Source organism: Phyllostomus hastatus, unplaced genomic scaffold (genome assembly GCF_019186645.2).
Source record: "Phyllostomus hastatus isolate PE091 unplaced genomic scaffold, TTU_PhHast_1.1 phas_contig_17, whole genome shotgun sequence".
Taxonomy (NCBI): domain Eukaryota; kingdom Metazoa; phylum Chordata; class Mammalia; order Chiroptera; family Phyllostomidae; genus Phyllostomus; species Phyllostomus hastatus.
Window position 1 is genome coordinate 40,856,710 of NW_025333664.1, and position 15,762 is coordinate 40,872,471.

The 15,762-nt window shown below is 37.6% G+C and overlaps 1 protein-coding gene across 9 annotated transcripts in view; it reads right to left on the reverse strand.

The window, feature by feature from the left end:
- The window catches only part of RALGAPA2 (Ral GTPase activating protein catalytic subunit alpha 2), a 386,278-nt gene that overhangs the window by 167,236 nt on the left and 203,280 nt on the right, over nt 1–15,762 (reverse strand). For all 9 annotated transcript variants that reach the window (XM_045833596.1, XM_045833597.1, XM_045833593.1 and 6 more), the window contains 3 exons: nt 4,939–5,067; nt 3,377–3,435; nt 864–972 (listed from right to left, as the gene is read on the reverse strand). In XM_045833596.1, the coding sequence (XP_045689552.1) occupies nt 864–972; nt 3,377–3,435; nt 4,939–5,067 (297 nt within the window). The remainder of the gene's footprint in view (nt 1–863; nt 973–3,376; nt 3,436–4,938; nt 5,068–15,762) is intronic.

A 15,762-nucleotide genomic window follows, 5' to 3' on the forward strand; every position in this document is an offset into this window, starting at 1 on the left:
TCGCAACTGAGAACTTCTGTATGTCCTCAGCAGGGGTTGGGGACTCACTGGTTCCAGAAGTGTATTTATCAGCAATGTGAATTATCACCATTTCTAAGCGGAGTCAGGAAAGGCCCAGGAGGATTTGATCTGTAGTTTAAGAAGGGGCCTGACAGGACAAATAAAAGTTGAGTTTTGTCTTTCATGTCACACAGATCAGTAATCACTATTGCCTTCATCATTTATGCCTGCATGGCCATGGGATCATGAGCTGATTTGTCTGGGCCTTGCTTTTCTCTGGCATGACACAGGGATTGTAACATCTACCTCAAAGAGCTGTCATGAAGGTTAACAAAAGAATTTAGAAATTTTATCATGAAGCTGGCCCAGTGTGAATGCTCAGTAAATGGCAGTTGTTCTTTTCATTACCAAAGCAAAGGAAGAAAGATGTCCTGAGAGTACCCAAAGCCCAGTTGGACCATGAACACTCAGGGTCACTAACCAGGGCTATCAGATTTCTCTTAGTCCTAAGAGACCAGAGCACAAACTCTCACTTTCTTGTCCCTCCCACAGGCTGGTGACAGTGTCCTGCTTGCCACTGGAGCTGTCCCGCCACCAGAGGAACTCAATTTAGCCACTGAGCTTGGTATAGGAACACTCAGCCTATGGATGACTGGGTTGCAGACATCAGTGGGAAGCAGCCAAGGGAGTCTCACCTGAGAACCTCACAGAACATTCAATATGGCTCTCAGAAAAAGAAATTTTGAATTAAAAAACCTCTCAATAATATAGGGAAAAATAAAAATGGGGCTAATTCAAACAAAAACTAGTTGAAAATCTAGAATATAGCTTAATGTTCAATGTACATCATGAGTTGGTAATACCTTCAAAGTGACACCTATCACATTGATGGCCTCTTTTAGCAGAGGATGCCTTGTACACTGTGCAAGCTCTTCGCATATCCAGACTCCAAGGGAGCAAATAGCAATGCATCTTTTGGGAAAAAAAAAAAAAAAAGGAGAAAGAGTCTCATGAAATTTAATGTTTTAATTCCTGTACCAAATTTTCTTGGTATTTTCAAATTATAAAAATATTTTTTTAAAGTAGCAAAAATTATAGTTACACCAACAGAATATCTTCTTGAGAAACAAAGATAAGGTAACCTCAAAAGACCAGTTTCAGGACAAATAGAAATATTGATAATGGTTAGTAATTCGATATTTAATTAAATAAATGGTAGATTTTCTGTTAATGTAACAGCCCACATAGTACTTACTTTTGCTAAAACTAATTTTCTATTACATTTTACTGCTTCAAGATAGTTTTGAAGAAGAAAAATGTGAATCTTAGAAAAATTTAGAAGTTGAATTTGAAATTGTTTTCCTTACAATAAAATATATAACACCAGCCACAAATGGAAGACAAATCCTGTATTTTGTTGTGAAGGATATTTGAATACAACTTTCAAAATAAGTTTCACTGTTATTTCTTTTAAACAATATGTTCAGACAAAATAGTTTTTGAGTTGTACAGTCCTTTACAAGTTACCTTCTCAATTATAAATCAATTTTAAATGGTAACTCTCTTGGAATTGATACACTCCATTATCTTTTGCAATAATCAAAAAATCATATTCTTGTTAGTTTTTTTTTTCTGAGAGCCTATATGTACATTTAAAATATTTGCTCTTAAAACTACTTACTTTCAGAACAGAAAAGGGGATTCCAACCACTGTTTGGAAACAGACCTTAGCTGTACAATGTATCTGTTGTTCTTTGTAATAAGAGGTCACATTGAGAGCTGGTCAAACTGGACATACTGCTCTGCTCTCCACATTGAACATTCCTTTGTATTCAATGTATTCCACAATTAAAATCATTGAGTCTTTTAAACTACCATGTTTCACTGGATTCTCTCCTCTTTAAATAAGGATAGACTGAGTTCATCAGAACAGACATACTAAAATCCTCTGAAGACTGTGTCGCTTTCTACCAAAATTCATTCAGTAAAGCAGTTCAACTCAGTTTACAAGTTGTGCCCGGTCTTTTTTTGATTCTCCAACACCAGCAGTATTCAGGAGTTCCACATGATTCTAACCCTTGATGTTCCTGTCTCTTCTCTTACCTAATTCCTATGCTTACTCTCATATAGAACTACTGTGCATTCTTAGATTGCATATACTCTACATTCCTATGGTATTCTATACCTTTTCAAAAAGTCTCTTTATTTTCCTGCAGCTTAACCCAGACTCTGTTTAACCCACTAAAATCTACACAACTTGAAATTATATCCAAAATTCCATTTTTACCTTTTTAAGAGCCTCACTTTCTTTGTGTGCATGTGTGTATGTAAATGAGTGTGTATATGAAAATACATATTTTTTTTTACAACCCATTAACCTACTTGTTAGATATAATTTGTTAAAAGCAAAGATCTCTCATTTCTAGTAATACATGCATTACTCTGTTAATTACTAAGTTTGCACTATGGAGAACATTTGTGACCCATAAAATGGTTTTATAATCTAAACTACTCTCACTTGCTTTCAGTTTTAAGCCATATGAGCTTATAAGAGCTCTTTCATGCTATTTTCTTTCTTTGAAATTTATCATTTAACATTCCCATTTAGCATCTTCCAATTCCAATACTATTAATTATTCCTCATGCCTAGCCATTCCTGCCAATTAAGAGTCTCTGCATCCCAAGTATGTCCTTTGTGATCCCAAATGAGTTTTATGTATCAAGACTCTTTTTTACCTAATGGTAATACTACCTTCACTCTCATGCTATCTTCCAACAAGGTCTCCTCTTTGCTACTATGCCATCTCATACCACTCCAATTGATAAAACAAAACTTATTTTTCTAAATTATCACTCATCATTATCTATATTCTCTTAATTGTCTCAATTTATTTGAAATCTTGATCATATGTCAGTCTGCTTGCTTATTTACACTTACAAGCCCTTAATTTCATAATCTGATTCCTTTTATATGCAACTAAGAAAGACGGTCTCATACACATTACTTTCTACACTAAAGAAAAGGGGTTTGAAAAAAAAGTACTGACAACTTGTTGAAGGGCTGAATGTGGAGGCAAACAGTGTTTCTGACCAATGATGCAACCAGTAGCAAAAAGATAAATAGAAATAACCATATCTTTGGAAATTCAAAAATATGTCTCTAAATAAATCGTGACTCAATGAAGGAATCATAGTGGAAATTGGAATAAATTTCTGATGAAAAAATTAAGTAAAGCAATTTCCTGATACAATACATGTTATACTTTTTAGTGTGTATAAGGGTAATGCAAAGTAATAAGTATTTATTAACATTGTGTTTTACACATAAATGTGTATCTTAAAATTGTGAAATGGCTTACTTTTATTCAAAATTTACCTTGCACATTCACTTGGTTCCTCTGTAGCATTCTTCAGTAAAATATTTATGAGGTAATGCTAAAAAAAAAGAAATTAAGTAAAATAAGAACTTTAGTTGTTGGTTTCCCACATGTTCTGACTGTGTTCCAGGCAGTCGGGAGCTACTGAAGGACCAGGGACCTCTGGAGAGGCTCCCATTAGGGAGAACCTGGGGGAAGGAAACAAGGCGGCTTGGGGATAGCCCTCTGGGCAATCATGCTAGCCTACAGAGCAGAGTTTCTGAGTATACAATAAAAACCTAGCAAAGAAATGAGACTTCTAGATAGGAAAATCTTGGTTTACTTTTACTTTATTTTTAAGTGTATTTTATTAATTATGCTATTACAGTTGTCCCATTTTTTCTCCTCTTTATTCCTCTCTGTCCTGCAACCTCCTCCCACAATCCTATCCCGCACACCCCAGTACATGTCTATGGGTCATACATATAAGTTCTTTGGCTTCTCCATTTCCTATACTATTCTTAATCTTCCCCTGTCTATTTTGTACCTACCATTTATGCTTTTTATTCCCTGTACTTGTCCCTCATTCTTCCCCCTCTCCCTCCCTGCTGATAATCCTCCATGTGATCTCCATTTCTGTGATTCTGTTCCTGTTCTAGCTGTTTGCTTAGTTTGTTGTGGATTTTTTTAGGTTCAGTTGTTGAAAGTTGTGAATTTGTTGTCATTTTACTGTTTATAGTTTTGATCATCTTCTTTTTCTTACATAAGTCCCTTTAACATTTCATATAATAAGGGCTTGCTGATGATGAACTCCTTTAACTTGACCTTGCATGAGAAGCACTTTATCTGCCCTTCCATTCTAAATTATAACTTTGCTGAAGAGAGTAATCTTAGATGCAGGTCCTTGCCTTTCATGACTGAATACTTCTTTTCAGCCCCTTCTTGCCTGCAAGGTTTCTTTGGAGAAATCAGCTGATAGTCATACGGGCACTCCTTTGTAGGGAACTGTCTTTAATTGGATTATATACTGTATACTGAACTATTGATTGTAATTATGTACTACAGACAGATTAGTTGATCAATTTTGGGATTAGGAAAGCACTTTCTTTTTTTCCCAAAGTCAGGGGAGGAGAGAACAAATGCTTACTTTTATTATCCAAGGAATAATCTGGAATTTCAATTTTTTTGTATAATTTAATCAGGCCACAATGAAAAGGAATATTTAGCTTATTTCAATTATTTCTTTTAAATTCATTTGATGCACTAATGCAGCATAATTAAACTAAGAAAATGATTATAAAGGATGGTTTATTACATTATTATGACCATAGGCCTCATAAACAGATCTAATAGAAAACACCTGAAGAACCTATCAGTTATACCTGGAGTATGCTCTGAATCTCATACATTTAATTCCCCTAAAACAGCCTTCTAAAAACAAAACAAAACAAAACAATTAAAACATTTAAATATAGCAAAACTTTCAGGCATAATGAGGTTACTATGTAATAATGGAAGAGATAACCATAGAGCTAGAATTATAAAATGCTAAACTTGAGATTTAATCAAATGCATTATGTACCTTGACATCTTCAGTTCCTGTAGAGACTTCACTAACTTCTGGCACTGACTGCAGCAAAGGGATCTCCTGGTAGGTATTTGGAAAGCAGACAAGAGAGCCTAGAATGGTGAGAGCTTCTGAACGAGGTGCCTACACACAAAAAAGTGAAACACATTTTACTTCCTGTAAGTTAGAAACTTTAGATAGGAGTCATGTTTACTTTTTCATGCTTTTGAAAGGAAATCTTTATAATTATTTTATCTTAGATTAAAAATATCAAGCTATACCTGGTTATTTTCCCCCAGATGAATACTTAAGCAAACAGGTTTGCCTAAATGAAAAAGCAAATTTCCAAGGAATAGAAAATATCACTATATTTAGATATAAAGAAGCAAGTGAAAACTGGTCTGCAGATTCATTCAGAGTCAGAAAAGCAAATGACTCAGTCATAATTGTTTTACCTTTTTTTCTTTTTAGTCTTATGTTCTTGACAAAGGGTATATAATACCAACTTAATATTAGTTTTTCTGTAAAGACAGTTAATGAAAATTCATAAGGAAGAGAGGTCAGGCTAACTATCAGAAGGTAGGGAGAGAAGACATCATCTACCAAATTTACTGAACTACTTTGCAAAAATACAGTGTCTGACATCCAGCGAGATACAAAATCATTCCTTTCTCATTGCTGCAATTAGGTATATATTAAAGGAAGCATTTCACTAGATTTCAATTCAACCAACACTAACTAACAGCTATGATTAGCCAAGAATGGGAACAGGCACCAGGATTACAAAGATATGTCATCCATCCATTCACCTCTGCCTATCTTCTATTATCTAATTATTACAGCTGTAGCTCACACTTAAGGAGTTCTCACTCTGCTAGGCACTGTTCTAAGTGCTGTACAAGCATTTCCTCATAGAATACCCTCAATAACCCAATGAGTAGCTACTGCTATCATTTCCATTTTACAGGTGAGAAAACTGAGGCTTAGAGAAATTAGTTTTTCAAGTAATGAACCCTGATTTGAAATGATGCCATCTAACTCTAGGGTCTACACTGGGCCTATACTGTTGAATACTTGAGTACAAAATTAAAGAGAGCTTCCCTCCCTCAGAGACATGGCAGTGTGGTTTGTGGGATGGGGGAGAAGAGGCAAGTAATACCTATGTTCAATTCAAAGAAGCGGTGCTATGAGAGCCACACACTAGGGATATCATAGGAGCCCATTACATTCCTTTTTCACCTGTCTTGTTTCTGATCAGTACTAAAGTAAATAAAGGACAACATAAAACACACAGAAAGGTGTCCAAACTTTTGGTGTCTCTGTGCCATACTGGAAGGAGAGTTGTCTTGGGCCATACATTAAATACATTGTAACATGTAATCATAATGTTTTAAGTAAAGTTAGGATTTTGTGTAGCGCCACAGGTGGGGCACCCCTGGATAGGAACCAAGATGAGGTAATGATTTGTTCTTCTCAGGATGGTTAGAAAACATTAAAACAAACTGCTGTTAAGAGTCATATAGTGGAGTAGGAGTCATCTGGACAGGTGGAGAGTAAGAGTGAGGTACGCAGGCAAGAGTCACGTTGTAAGCAGTGACAATGGAAAAGGCAAAGGCACTCAGGGCACCCATGGAACTGTAAAAGGTATCAGGTGCACAGGGCCCAGAGAACATGCAAGTTTGCTTAGAAGGGCTGGAGTTACTATAGAGGAGTCTGAGAAAGGCATCAGGGGTGCCTGGGAAGAGATCCACAAGCCACGTGGCACAGTTCTCATCTATTCCATCTGAGGAGTGATGCCATCAGACTCCTAACCCCAGCAGGAGCGTGACATGAATAGATGCTATCAGGAAGAGGAGAGAGCATTCAGTCACTGAAGTATAGTGTAGGCAAGCGCAATGATAGCTCTGAGGGGCAATGGCATCAGGGATAAAGACGCTCATTTTGTTGATGGTTTTTTTGCTGTGCCAAAGCTTTTTAGTTTGGTGTAGTCCCATTCGTTTATTTATTTTTTTATTTCTCTTCCCCTAGGAGACATATCATAAAGATTTGAAACTACTATAGCAAAATGTAAAGATTTGCTCACACCAGTCAGTGAGTACACAGATTCTTGTTATATGACTTCCACAATGCAAAACTCAATGGTCATCATCCAGGCCTTATCTCACCTGACTCCTTAGTGGCAATGAATGCAAGCTGACAGCTCACTAGCACGTGGGAACACTTTAATCATTTGGCCTATGGGACACCATTTTATTGGTTTCCAAGGATATCTGACATGCTGGAATCCCCATGCTGGAACTTCTCATTTCCTCAGGATCTATATTCTGGGATTCTGAGTGCAGTTCCTTGCCCTCTTCTCTCTTAGATGTAAACTCACTCCAAGGGTTATCCAAACCCGTGGATTTAAATGCCTCTAACATGTTTCTTACTCCCCAACATATCTCTCTAGCCAAGACTGCCTTCCTGAAGTCCAGATTTGTAGATACAAGTACTTGTTTGACATCTCCACTAGGGGCTCAAGAAAGCAGCCCACTCTAACAAGCTCTACCTTACCACAGAACTCTGTAATTCTGTTTAACAGCACCTGCCTCCATTGCTCTGTCCTCTTGTCTGCTACCTTTACTTTCATTTTTATGTTAAGAAAAATTTTAAATGTAAAAGAAGAAAAAATGTTTATCTATACACCCAATACCTAGTTCAAGATTTTACCCTCCTTGAAGCATATATCGTGTTCATACTAGCCAAAGCAAGCTACAAATTCAATGCAACTCCTATTGAAACAGCAATGACATATTTCATATATTCAGAACAAGTATTCCAAAAATTTACATTGACTCAAAAAAGTCCCCTAGTAGCTTCAACAATCTTAATTAAAAAGAACAAAGTTGGAGGTATCACAATACCTGCTATCAAGCTACACTAAAAGTACACTGTAATCAGAACAGCCTGGTACTGGCATAAGAAAAGGCATACAGATCAATGAAAAAGAACAGAGAATCCAGAAATTAGTCCATGTCTTTATGTTTAATTACTATTGGACAAGGGAGTCAAGAACATAGAGTGAAGTAAAGAGAGTCTCTTCAATAAATGGTGTTGGGAAAACTGGACAGGTACATGCCAAAAATGAAACTAGGCCAACAACTTACACCATACACAAAGATAAACTCAAAATGGATAAAAGACTTAAATGTAAGTCACCACACCATAAAAATCCTAGACAAAAACACAGGCAGTAATATCTCAGACATCTCTCATAGCAATATTTTTGCTGATATGTCTCCTAGGGGAAGAGAAATAAAAAAATAAATAAACGAATGGGACTACATCAAACTAAAAAGCTTTGGCACAGCAAAAGAAACCATCAACAAAATGAAAAGGGAATCCACTCTATAGAAGAGCGTATTTGCCAATGACACATCGGATAAGGGGATAATATCCAAAATTTATAAAGAACTCATAGTACTTAACACCAAAATCACAAACAACCCAATTAAAAAATGGGCAAAGGACCTGAATAGATACTTCTCCAAAGAGGGCCTATAAATGACAACAGACATATGAAAAAGTGCTTAATATCACTAGTCATCAGAGAAATGCAAATTAAAACCACAATGAGATATCACCTCATGCCTGCCAGAATGGCCATATATCAACAAACAACAAGTGCTGGTGAGGATGTGGAGAAAAGAGGAATGCTCACATACTATTTGTGGGAAGGCAGACTGATGCAGGCACTGTGGAAAACAGTATCGAATTTCCTCAAAAAATTAAAAATGGAACTGCCTTTTGACCCAGTGATCCCACTTCTGAAGATATGTCCAATGAGGATGATGATGACGATGATAATTAAAAAAATTTTTTTAATTAAAAAATGAAAAAAGATTTTACCATTCTTACCTCATCCATCTCCTTTTCACTTTTCATTTCAAGATTTAAAATTCACATAAGTTTTCACTTTCAGTATTTTAAAGCAAATTCAAGATTGTGTCATTTCACCTGTTTTCTAGCGTCCCTGCTTTTTATTTCTCTTGCTTAATCATCACTTCCTGTTGCGTTACGTATTCATTTAATGTTTGTATCCTCCAAGAAGGCAAAGTTTCTGACAGTCTTCATCACTTCTCTATCCCAGAGGATGCTCAATAAATCTGCCTTGAGATAAGGGGTGACTGCTGCTGTCCTCATTTACTGGATGAACACTGATCACCTTTCAGACTTCTACTTCAGCATCACTTCTTCCATGAGGACTTTCCAAATGCATGGCTTCCCCACCAACTTTTACCAAGCAGAATTAATTATTCCTATATTGGTGCTACTCTGGGTTCTGGATATGATTCTACTGTGGCTGCAAGAAACTTATGTGTAAACATTAATACTTAGTTTACTTACCTGATTCTAAGAGTAGGGACCCTGTCATACTGATTTGGACCAGGTCCTGGCTCACAGTAGGTCCATGGTGTTTCTCAAATAGACTTACTCTGTCACCCCTCACTGTTGCTCTTTCCACCAGTCTCTGTGAAGCCTTTAAGTTGATTCTTTTCCCTAAGTAGCCTTAAGTACTATACAGTGTGTGAGTCTGGCTTGCATTGTGGACTTTTAGATGCAGTGCTAGACTATATAACAACTAAATACAAAATATTCTATCTTACAGAAAGAAAATAGAGTTGTTGCACAGCTTAATTCAAAGAATGTAGTAAATCTAGATAATTTTTTTTACCTAAGCACTGGGCCTATGATGAACCCCAATTTTCATACAGAAGAAATGAGGCCCCGGTGCTTAAGTATATGGTCCAAAGATAACTAATATAAGGCAGTGCTGGGATTGAACCCAGTCCTGGCTCTATGGAGCTCCAGGGTCAAGAATGTAAAGAGACTTACTGTATATAATATTCTACCCTTTGTGCACACCACAATTCATCTGTTCTGTTGTGATATATATCTGAATTGGTTCTAGGTTTCGGCTATTACAAATAATGTTTGCTGAGCACAGGCTTCTACCCATCTCCTGTGACCCGTGTATGCATCTCACTTTCCCTCACTGCCTTAGCAGGGCAGGTTGACAGAGCAGAGGTACTTTGGACTTGTAATTAATGTGCTAACTGAAAATTTTGACTGAGCAGATGTGTCACATCTAAACACCTCTCACCAGTTCCCCTATAATTTTAATCTTCAATTTTAAACTAAGAGAGTAATTCAAAGACTTATTGTTCCTTTAAGTAACTCTTAAATTCTCATTCTCTCTCTCTCTTGGAAGGCTACTATAGTAGTTCATCTAGCCAAAAGAGAAGTTTTCACAAAGAATGAAAACCATTCATATTACTCTAGAAAGGGTACCACCATTTTTATAAAAAATTCTCACAGCAAGTAAGAAAAAAATAGTATGTTTTTCCTTCCCATATCCTGTGTTTTTTCAATGTTGATTTCAATGGCTGAAAATAAATCTGAAGTTCTTTGAGAATGATTATCCTAAAATCTTTTTTAGAAATGAAGTATTTAAAGTGGTCCTAGTCTGCAGAGAAAAAGAGTTAAACAAATTTGACATTTTTCTTCCTTTTTTCCTTCTTTCACCCCTTCCCTTTGCTTTTTAATTTAGCCTTATAAGAAAAAATAAGTGCGTGAAAATAGCAGTATGAAATACCAGTTATACAATATATTAAAAAGCAATTTAATTTAAAATTCAGTGCTGGAGTCTGAAATTAGGCACAGAAAAATAAGAGAGAAAAAGTAACATTGTGGGGCTGAAGGAAGATGGCGTCGGAGTAGGAGGGAGCACATTTGACTTCCCTCTGCTCAGGGAGAAAATCCTGGCCGATCTACAGAGTAGAGGAGAAAGCAACCAAAATACTTCAGCATAGGTGAAAATAGGTGACCAAGGATTGTGGCAGAATCGAAAAACCAGTCCCTGAGAGGAGTGCTGCAACATGGTAGGGTCCCAGGGACTAGCACAGGGTCCGGGGGCTGCAGCCCCAGGCCCAGCACCGGCTGCTGGGTTTTCCACAGTGTCCTTAGGAGAGAGCCGGGACAACTGCTCCCTCCCCACCCAAACAAGGTCTGAGTGCACAGGGAGGAACCCAGTTGCTAGTAAACACACAAGGGCTGTGAGCACCCTTGGAGGGGTTAGGTCACGAAGCAGGCCTTGATCCCCATGGTCACCAGTGTGGCTGGAGAGTTGGGCTGCAGGAGAAGCCAGGCCACTGTATGGAGCGGCAGGCTTGAATAGGAGGAATTTCTCAAGAGGAAGGAGTGAAAAGACAGACTGTATTTGGGGAATTCTCCTAAAGTGATCAATTGCTCCAGCCTCCCTGCCACCTAGCTGGGCAGTGATCCCCAGGCTGCACGGAAGGTGTGCTTCTGTGGAGGACCCTGTGCACCCCCATAGCACTGGGAAGGGTGAGGCAGACTGGCCAAGGGTGCGCTCCCGGGAGAGCATCCCCGCACCCCAGCCCACAGCAGTAACCCTGGGGAAAGGCCTGATTCCCACACCCAGGGCGCAGGGCTAAGGAGCCGCAATTGCTTCCCAGACACTGTGCACACCACCGACCAAGGAAGAAAAACCATACCAATCACCCCTCAGCCTGCAGCAGCCAGCAAGACCAGAAAAACCGGTTTGGCCACTTTGAAACCAAGAGACTTTTTAATTTCATTCTATTTTTTTTAATAATTCTTAATTTTTAAATTTTTATTATTTTTATTCTCTTTTAATTTCTTTTTCCTCTCTTTCCTGCTTTCTCATTTTATTCCTTCCTCCTTTCTTTCCTCCAATTTTCTCTTCTTCCTTCCTTCGTCTGCCTATATATATATATATATATATATATATATATATACATATATATTTAATACCTACAAGTGAGACAAAATCCTGGATCTGTGAAAAAACCAGAGTTGAACCCAAAGAAGAAGCTTCACAACAGCTGTGAAAGTGAGATGAATTTCACTCTGCTATTACAGAGAACCTGCAAGTTATTGCATATTTGTATTATTATTATTTTTCCAGTATTCTTACATCTTTTTTTTAAATAATATTTTTGTATCCCTCTTCTTTTTGTATACTTTGCTTTGCTAGGCTGGTTATATTGTATGACCTGACAGGTTTCCACTGATATCTCTTTCATAGTGTATTACTAATATACTGTCCCTTAACTCACCTGTGTCCCATTAGCACACTACTCAAGGTTCTGTACTCCCTATTCTTGTTATCTCGATCTCATAGATTCTGTCATATGATTGTTGCTCTAATATTATTGTAAATAATTGCTGTTCTATGCAATTATAAATACTTCACAACACCCCTCCTAGATCTTAGTCCCTTTCAAAGTTTCCTGAACTCTATTACTGTAGTGGTTAACTGCTCTCTCACACACTACACCTATTTAGTATCCTTTACTCTCACCTTGCCTCAGAATCTCACCTCCCACAAACTCACTGCTTTCCAGATCCAACTCACAATCCTTCCTTCCCCAACAGAAGTCTTATCTTCTTTCCATCCTTTCTAAAAATCAGCTAGCTGGGTGGAAGATCATGGTTAACACTAACATAGTCAAAGGATCTCCTATCTCTTCTTTACTGGCTGCTACCGTAAAATTCATAGAATACTCTCCTGCTGTCTTAAACCATTTTGCCTTCCCCCTCCAACTGATCACAAAAAAAGAGTAGGTGGAAGCGGTGAACACCAGGATACCCATGGGAAGAGGAAACCCAACAATAAAGGAACCACTAACAGATAGCAACAGAAGAAGGTGAAGGAGGGAGTGGAAACCACACAAACCTCAATCAAGGACCTATCTGGAAATACAACTAAACAGTAGAGACAATACCCAATACAAACAACTGAACAAGAGCAAGAGAGAATCCTCAAAACCTCATACACACAGAACTAGACTCAACACAACCTACCCTCACCAGCACAACAAAATACAATAGGTGATGGACAGAGTGACCCCCATTCAACCAGCTGGAGGGAAGGAACCACCAAAGAAAGACCCAACGACAATCAAAACCCAAAGACAAACACAGAGCCAACTTAAACGACAGCCCAAGACCAGTGAGCTCGGGACATCAAGGAAACTACACCACTGAAACTCAGTGGTATTCTACCACAGAAGTTCACACCACAAATCCAGGGAGCCAGAACAGATCAGTTTAAGATGCTGAGGCTAACAAGAAAAGTCTCACAAACAAAGGGAAGACAAAGAAATAATCCCCAAATGAAAGAAAAGGAGGAAGCCTCAGAAAGAATGCTACTCATGAAATACAGGCAACTCAACTATCAGATGTTGAGTTCAAAGCAATGATTGTCAGGAAGCTCAATGAGCTCACAATGAGCTACCAGAAATTACAGGGAAGCTAAAATGAACTCACTGAAAACTATATCAACATGAAAAAGGAAATAGAGACTATCAACAAGGGCCAAGAGGAAATGAAGAATATAATTTCTGAACTGAAGAACACAGTAGAAGGAATGAAAAGCAGGATCAATGAAACAGAAGATCAGTGAGCTAGAGGACAAAGTAGAAGAAAACAGCCAGAAAGAGCAAGAAAAGGAAAAGAGGCTAAAAAGCAATGAAGAGGGATTAAGAGAAATGCAAGACAATATGAAACATAATAATATCCATATAATAAGGATACCAGAAGGAGAAAAAGAGCAAAGGATAGAAAACCTATTTAAAAAAGTAATGATTTCCCTAATTTGATGAGAGAAAAAGTCATACAAATCCAGGAAACACAGAGAGTTCCAACCAAGAGGAACCCAAAGAGGGTCACTTCAAGACATATCATAATTAAAATGGCAAAATACCAAGACAAAGAGAGAATCTTAAAAGTATCAAGAGAGAAACAGGAAGTAACATACAAGGGACCCCAAATAAGGCTAGCAGCTGACTTGTCAATCGAAACACTCCAAGCCAGAAGAGACTGGCAAGAAATATTCCAAGTAATGAGAACCAGAGGCCGGCAACCATGGCTACTTTACCCAGCAAGGCTCTCAATCATGATAGAAGGCCAGATAGGAAGCTTCCCAGACAAAAGAAGTCTAAAAGAATATACCTCCACCAAACCAGCACTGCAAGAGATGCTAAAGGGCCTGCTTTAAGGAACAGAAAGAAGAGAGAGAGAGAGGGAGAGTGAGAGGGAGAGAGAGAAACACAGGTATGAAAATGGCAATGAGTAAGTACCTATCAGTAATAACCTTAAATGTAAATGGATTAAATGCTCCAATCAAAAAGATATAGAATAACTGAATGGATAAGAAAGCATGACCCACACATATGTTGCCTACAAGAGACACACCTCAGGACAAAAGATCTACACAGACTAAAAGTGAAGGGCTGGAAACAAATATTCCAAGCAAATGGACAGGAAAGAAAAGCCAAGGTAGCAATAGTCATATCAGACAAAATAGACTTCCAAAAAAGGGCCATAAAAAGAGACCCAGAAGGTCACTTCATAATGCTTAAAGGAAGAATCCACCAAGAAGACATAAACACTGTAAATATATATGCACCCAACATAGGAGCACCCAAATACATAAAGAAAATCTTAGAGGACTTCAAGAAAGATATGGACAGCAACACAATTATAGTAGGGGATTTTAACACCCCACTGTAAAAAATGGACAGATCTTCCAACAAAATCAACAAAGACATTGCGGCATTGAACAATGCTCTAGAGGAAATGGACTTAACTGATATATATGAGCACTTCATCCCAAAGAAGCAAAATACACATTCTTTTCAAATGCACATGGAACATTTTGAAAGACAGACCACATGATAGGATACAAAACAAACCTCAACAAATTCAAGAAAACTAAAATAATACCAAGCATTTTCTCTAATCACAAGGGACTGAAGCTAGAAACCAATCCCAAGGGAAGAAACCTGAAACACTCAAAATTATGGATATTGAATAGCATGCTATTAAACTATGAATGGGTCAAGAATGAAATAAGGAAAGAAATCAAAACATTTCTGGAAACAAACAAAAATGAACTCACAACAATCCAAAATTTATGGGACACAGCCAAGGCAGTCCTGAGAGGGAAGTTCATAGCGATACAGGCCTACCTAAAAAAGATAGAAACATTTCAAACAAACAACCTAACCCTATGTCTACAAGAACTGGAGGAAAAACAACAAAGACAGCCCAGAACAAGCAGAAGGAAGGAAATAACTAAGACCAGAGCTTAATTAAATGACATAGAGACTAAAAGCACAATTCTAAGGATCAATGAATCCAGAAGATGGTTCTTTGAAAAGATAAACAAAACAAGCCTTTAAGCAGACTCATCAAAAACAAAGAGGAAGGATCCAAATAAACACAATCAGAAATGAAAGAGGAGAGATTACAACTGACACCACAGAAATACAAAGGATTGTAAGACATTACTATGAAGAACTGAATGCCAAGAAATTTGAAAACCTAGGTGAAATGGACAGATTTCTAGAAAAATATAATCTTCCAAAACTCAATGAAAAAGAAGCAGAAAGCCTGAACAGACCAGTAACAGCTAATGAAATTGAAGCAGTAATCAAAAAACTCCCAACACACAAAAGCCCGTGACTGGATGGTTTCACAGGAGAATTCTACAAAGCATTTAAGGAAAAGTTAATCCCTATCCTTCTCAGACTATTCAAAAAAATCCAGAATGATGGAAGACTCCCAAACTCTTTTTATGAAGCCAGCATCATCCTAATCCCAAAACCAGATAAAGACACAGCAAAGAAAGAAAACTTCAGGGTAATATTGCTGATGAACATAGATGCTAAAATCCTCAACAAAATATTGGCAAACTGCATCCAACAATACATTAGAAAGATCATACACCATGACCAAGTGGGATTAATC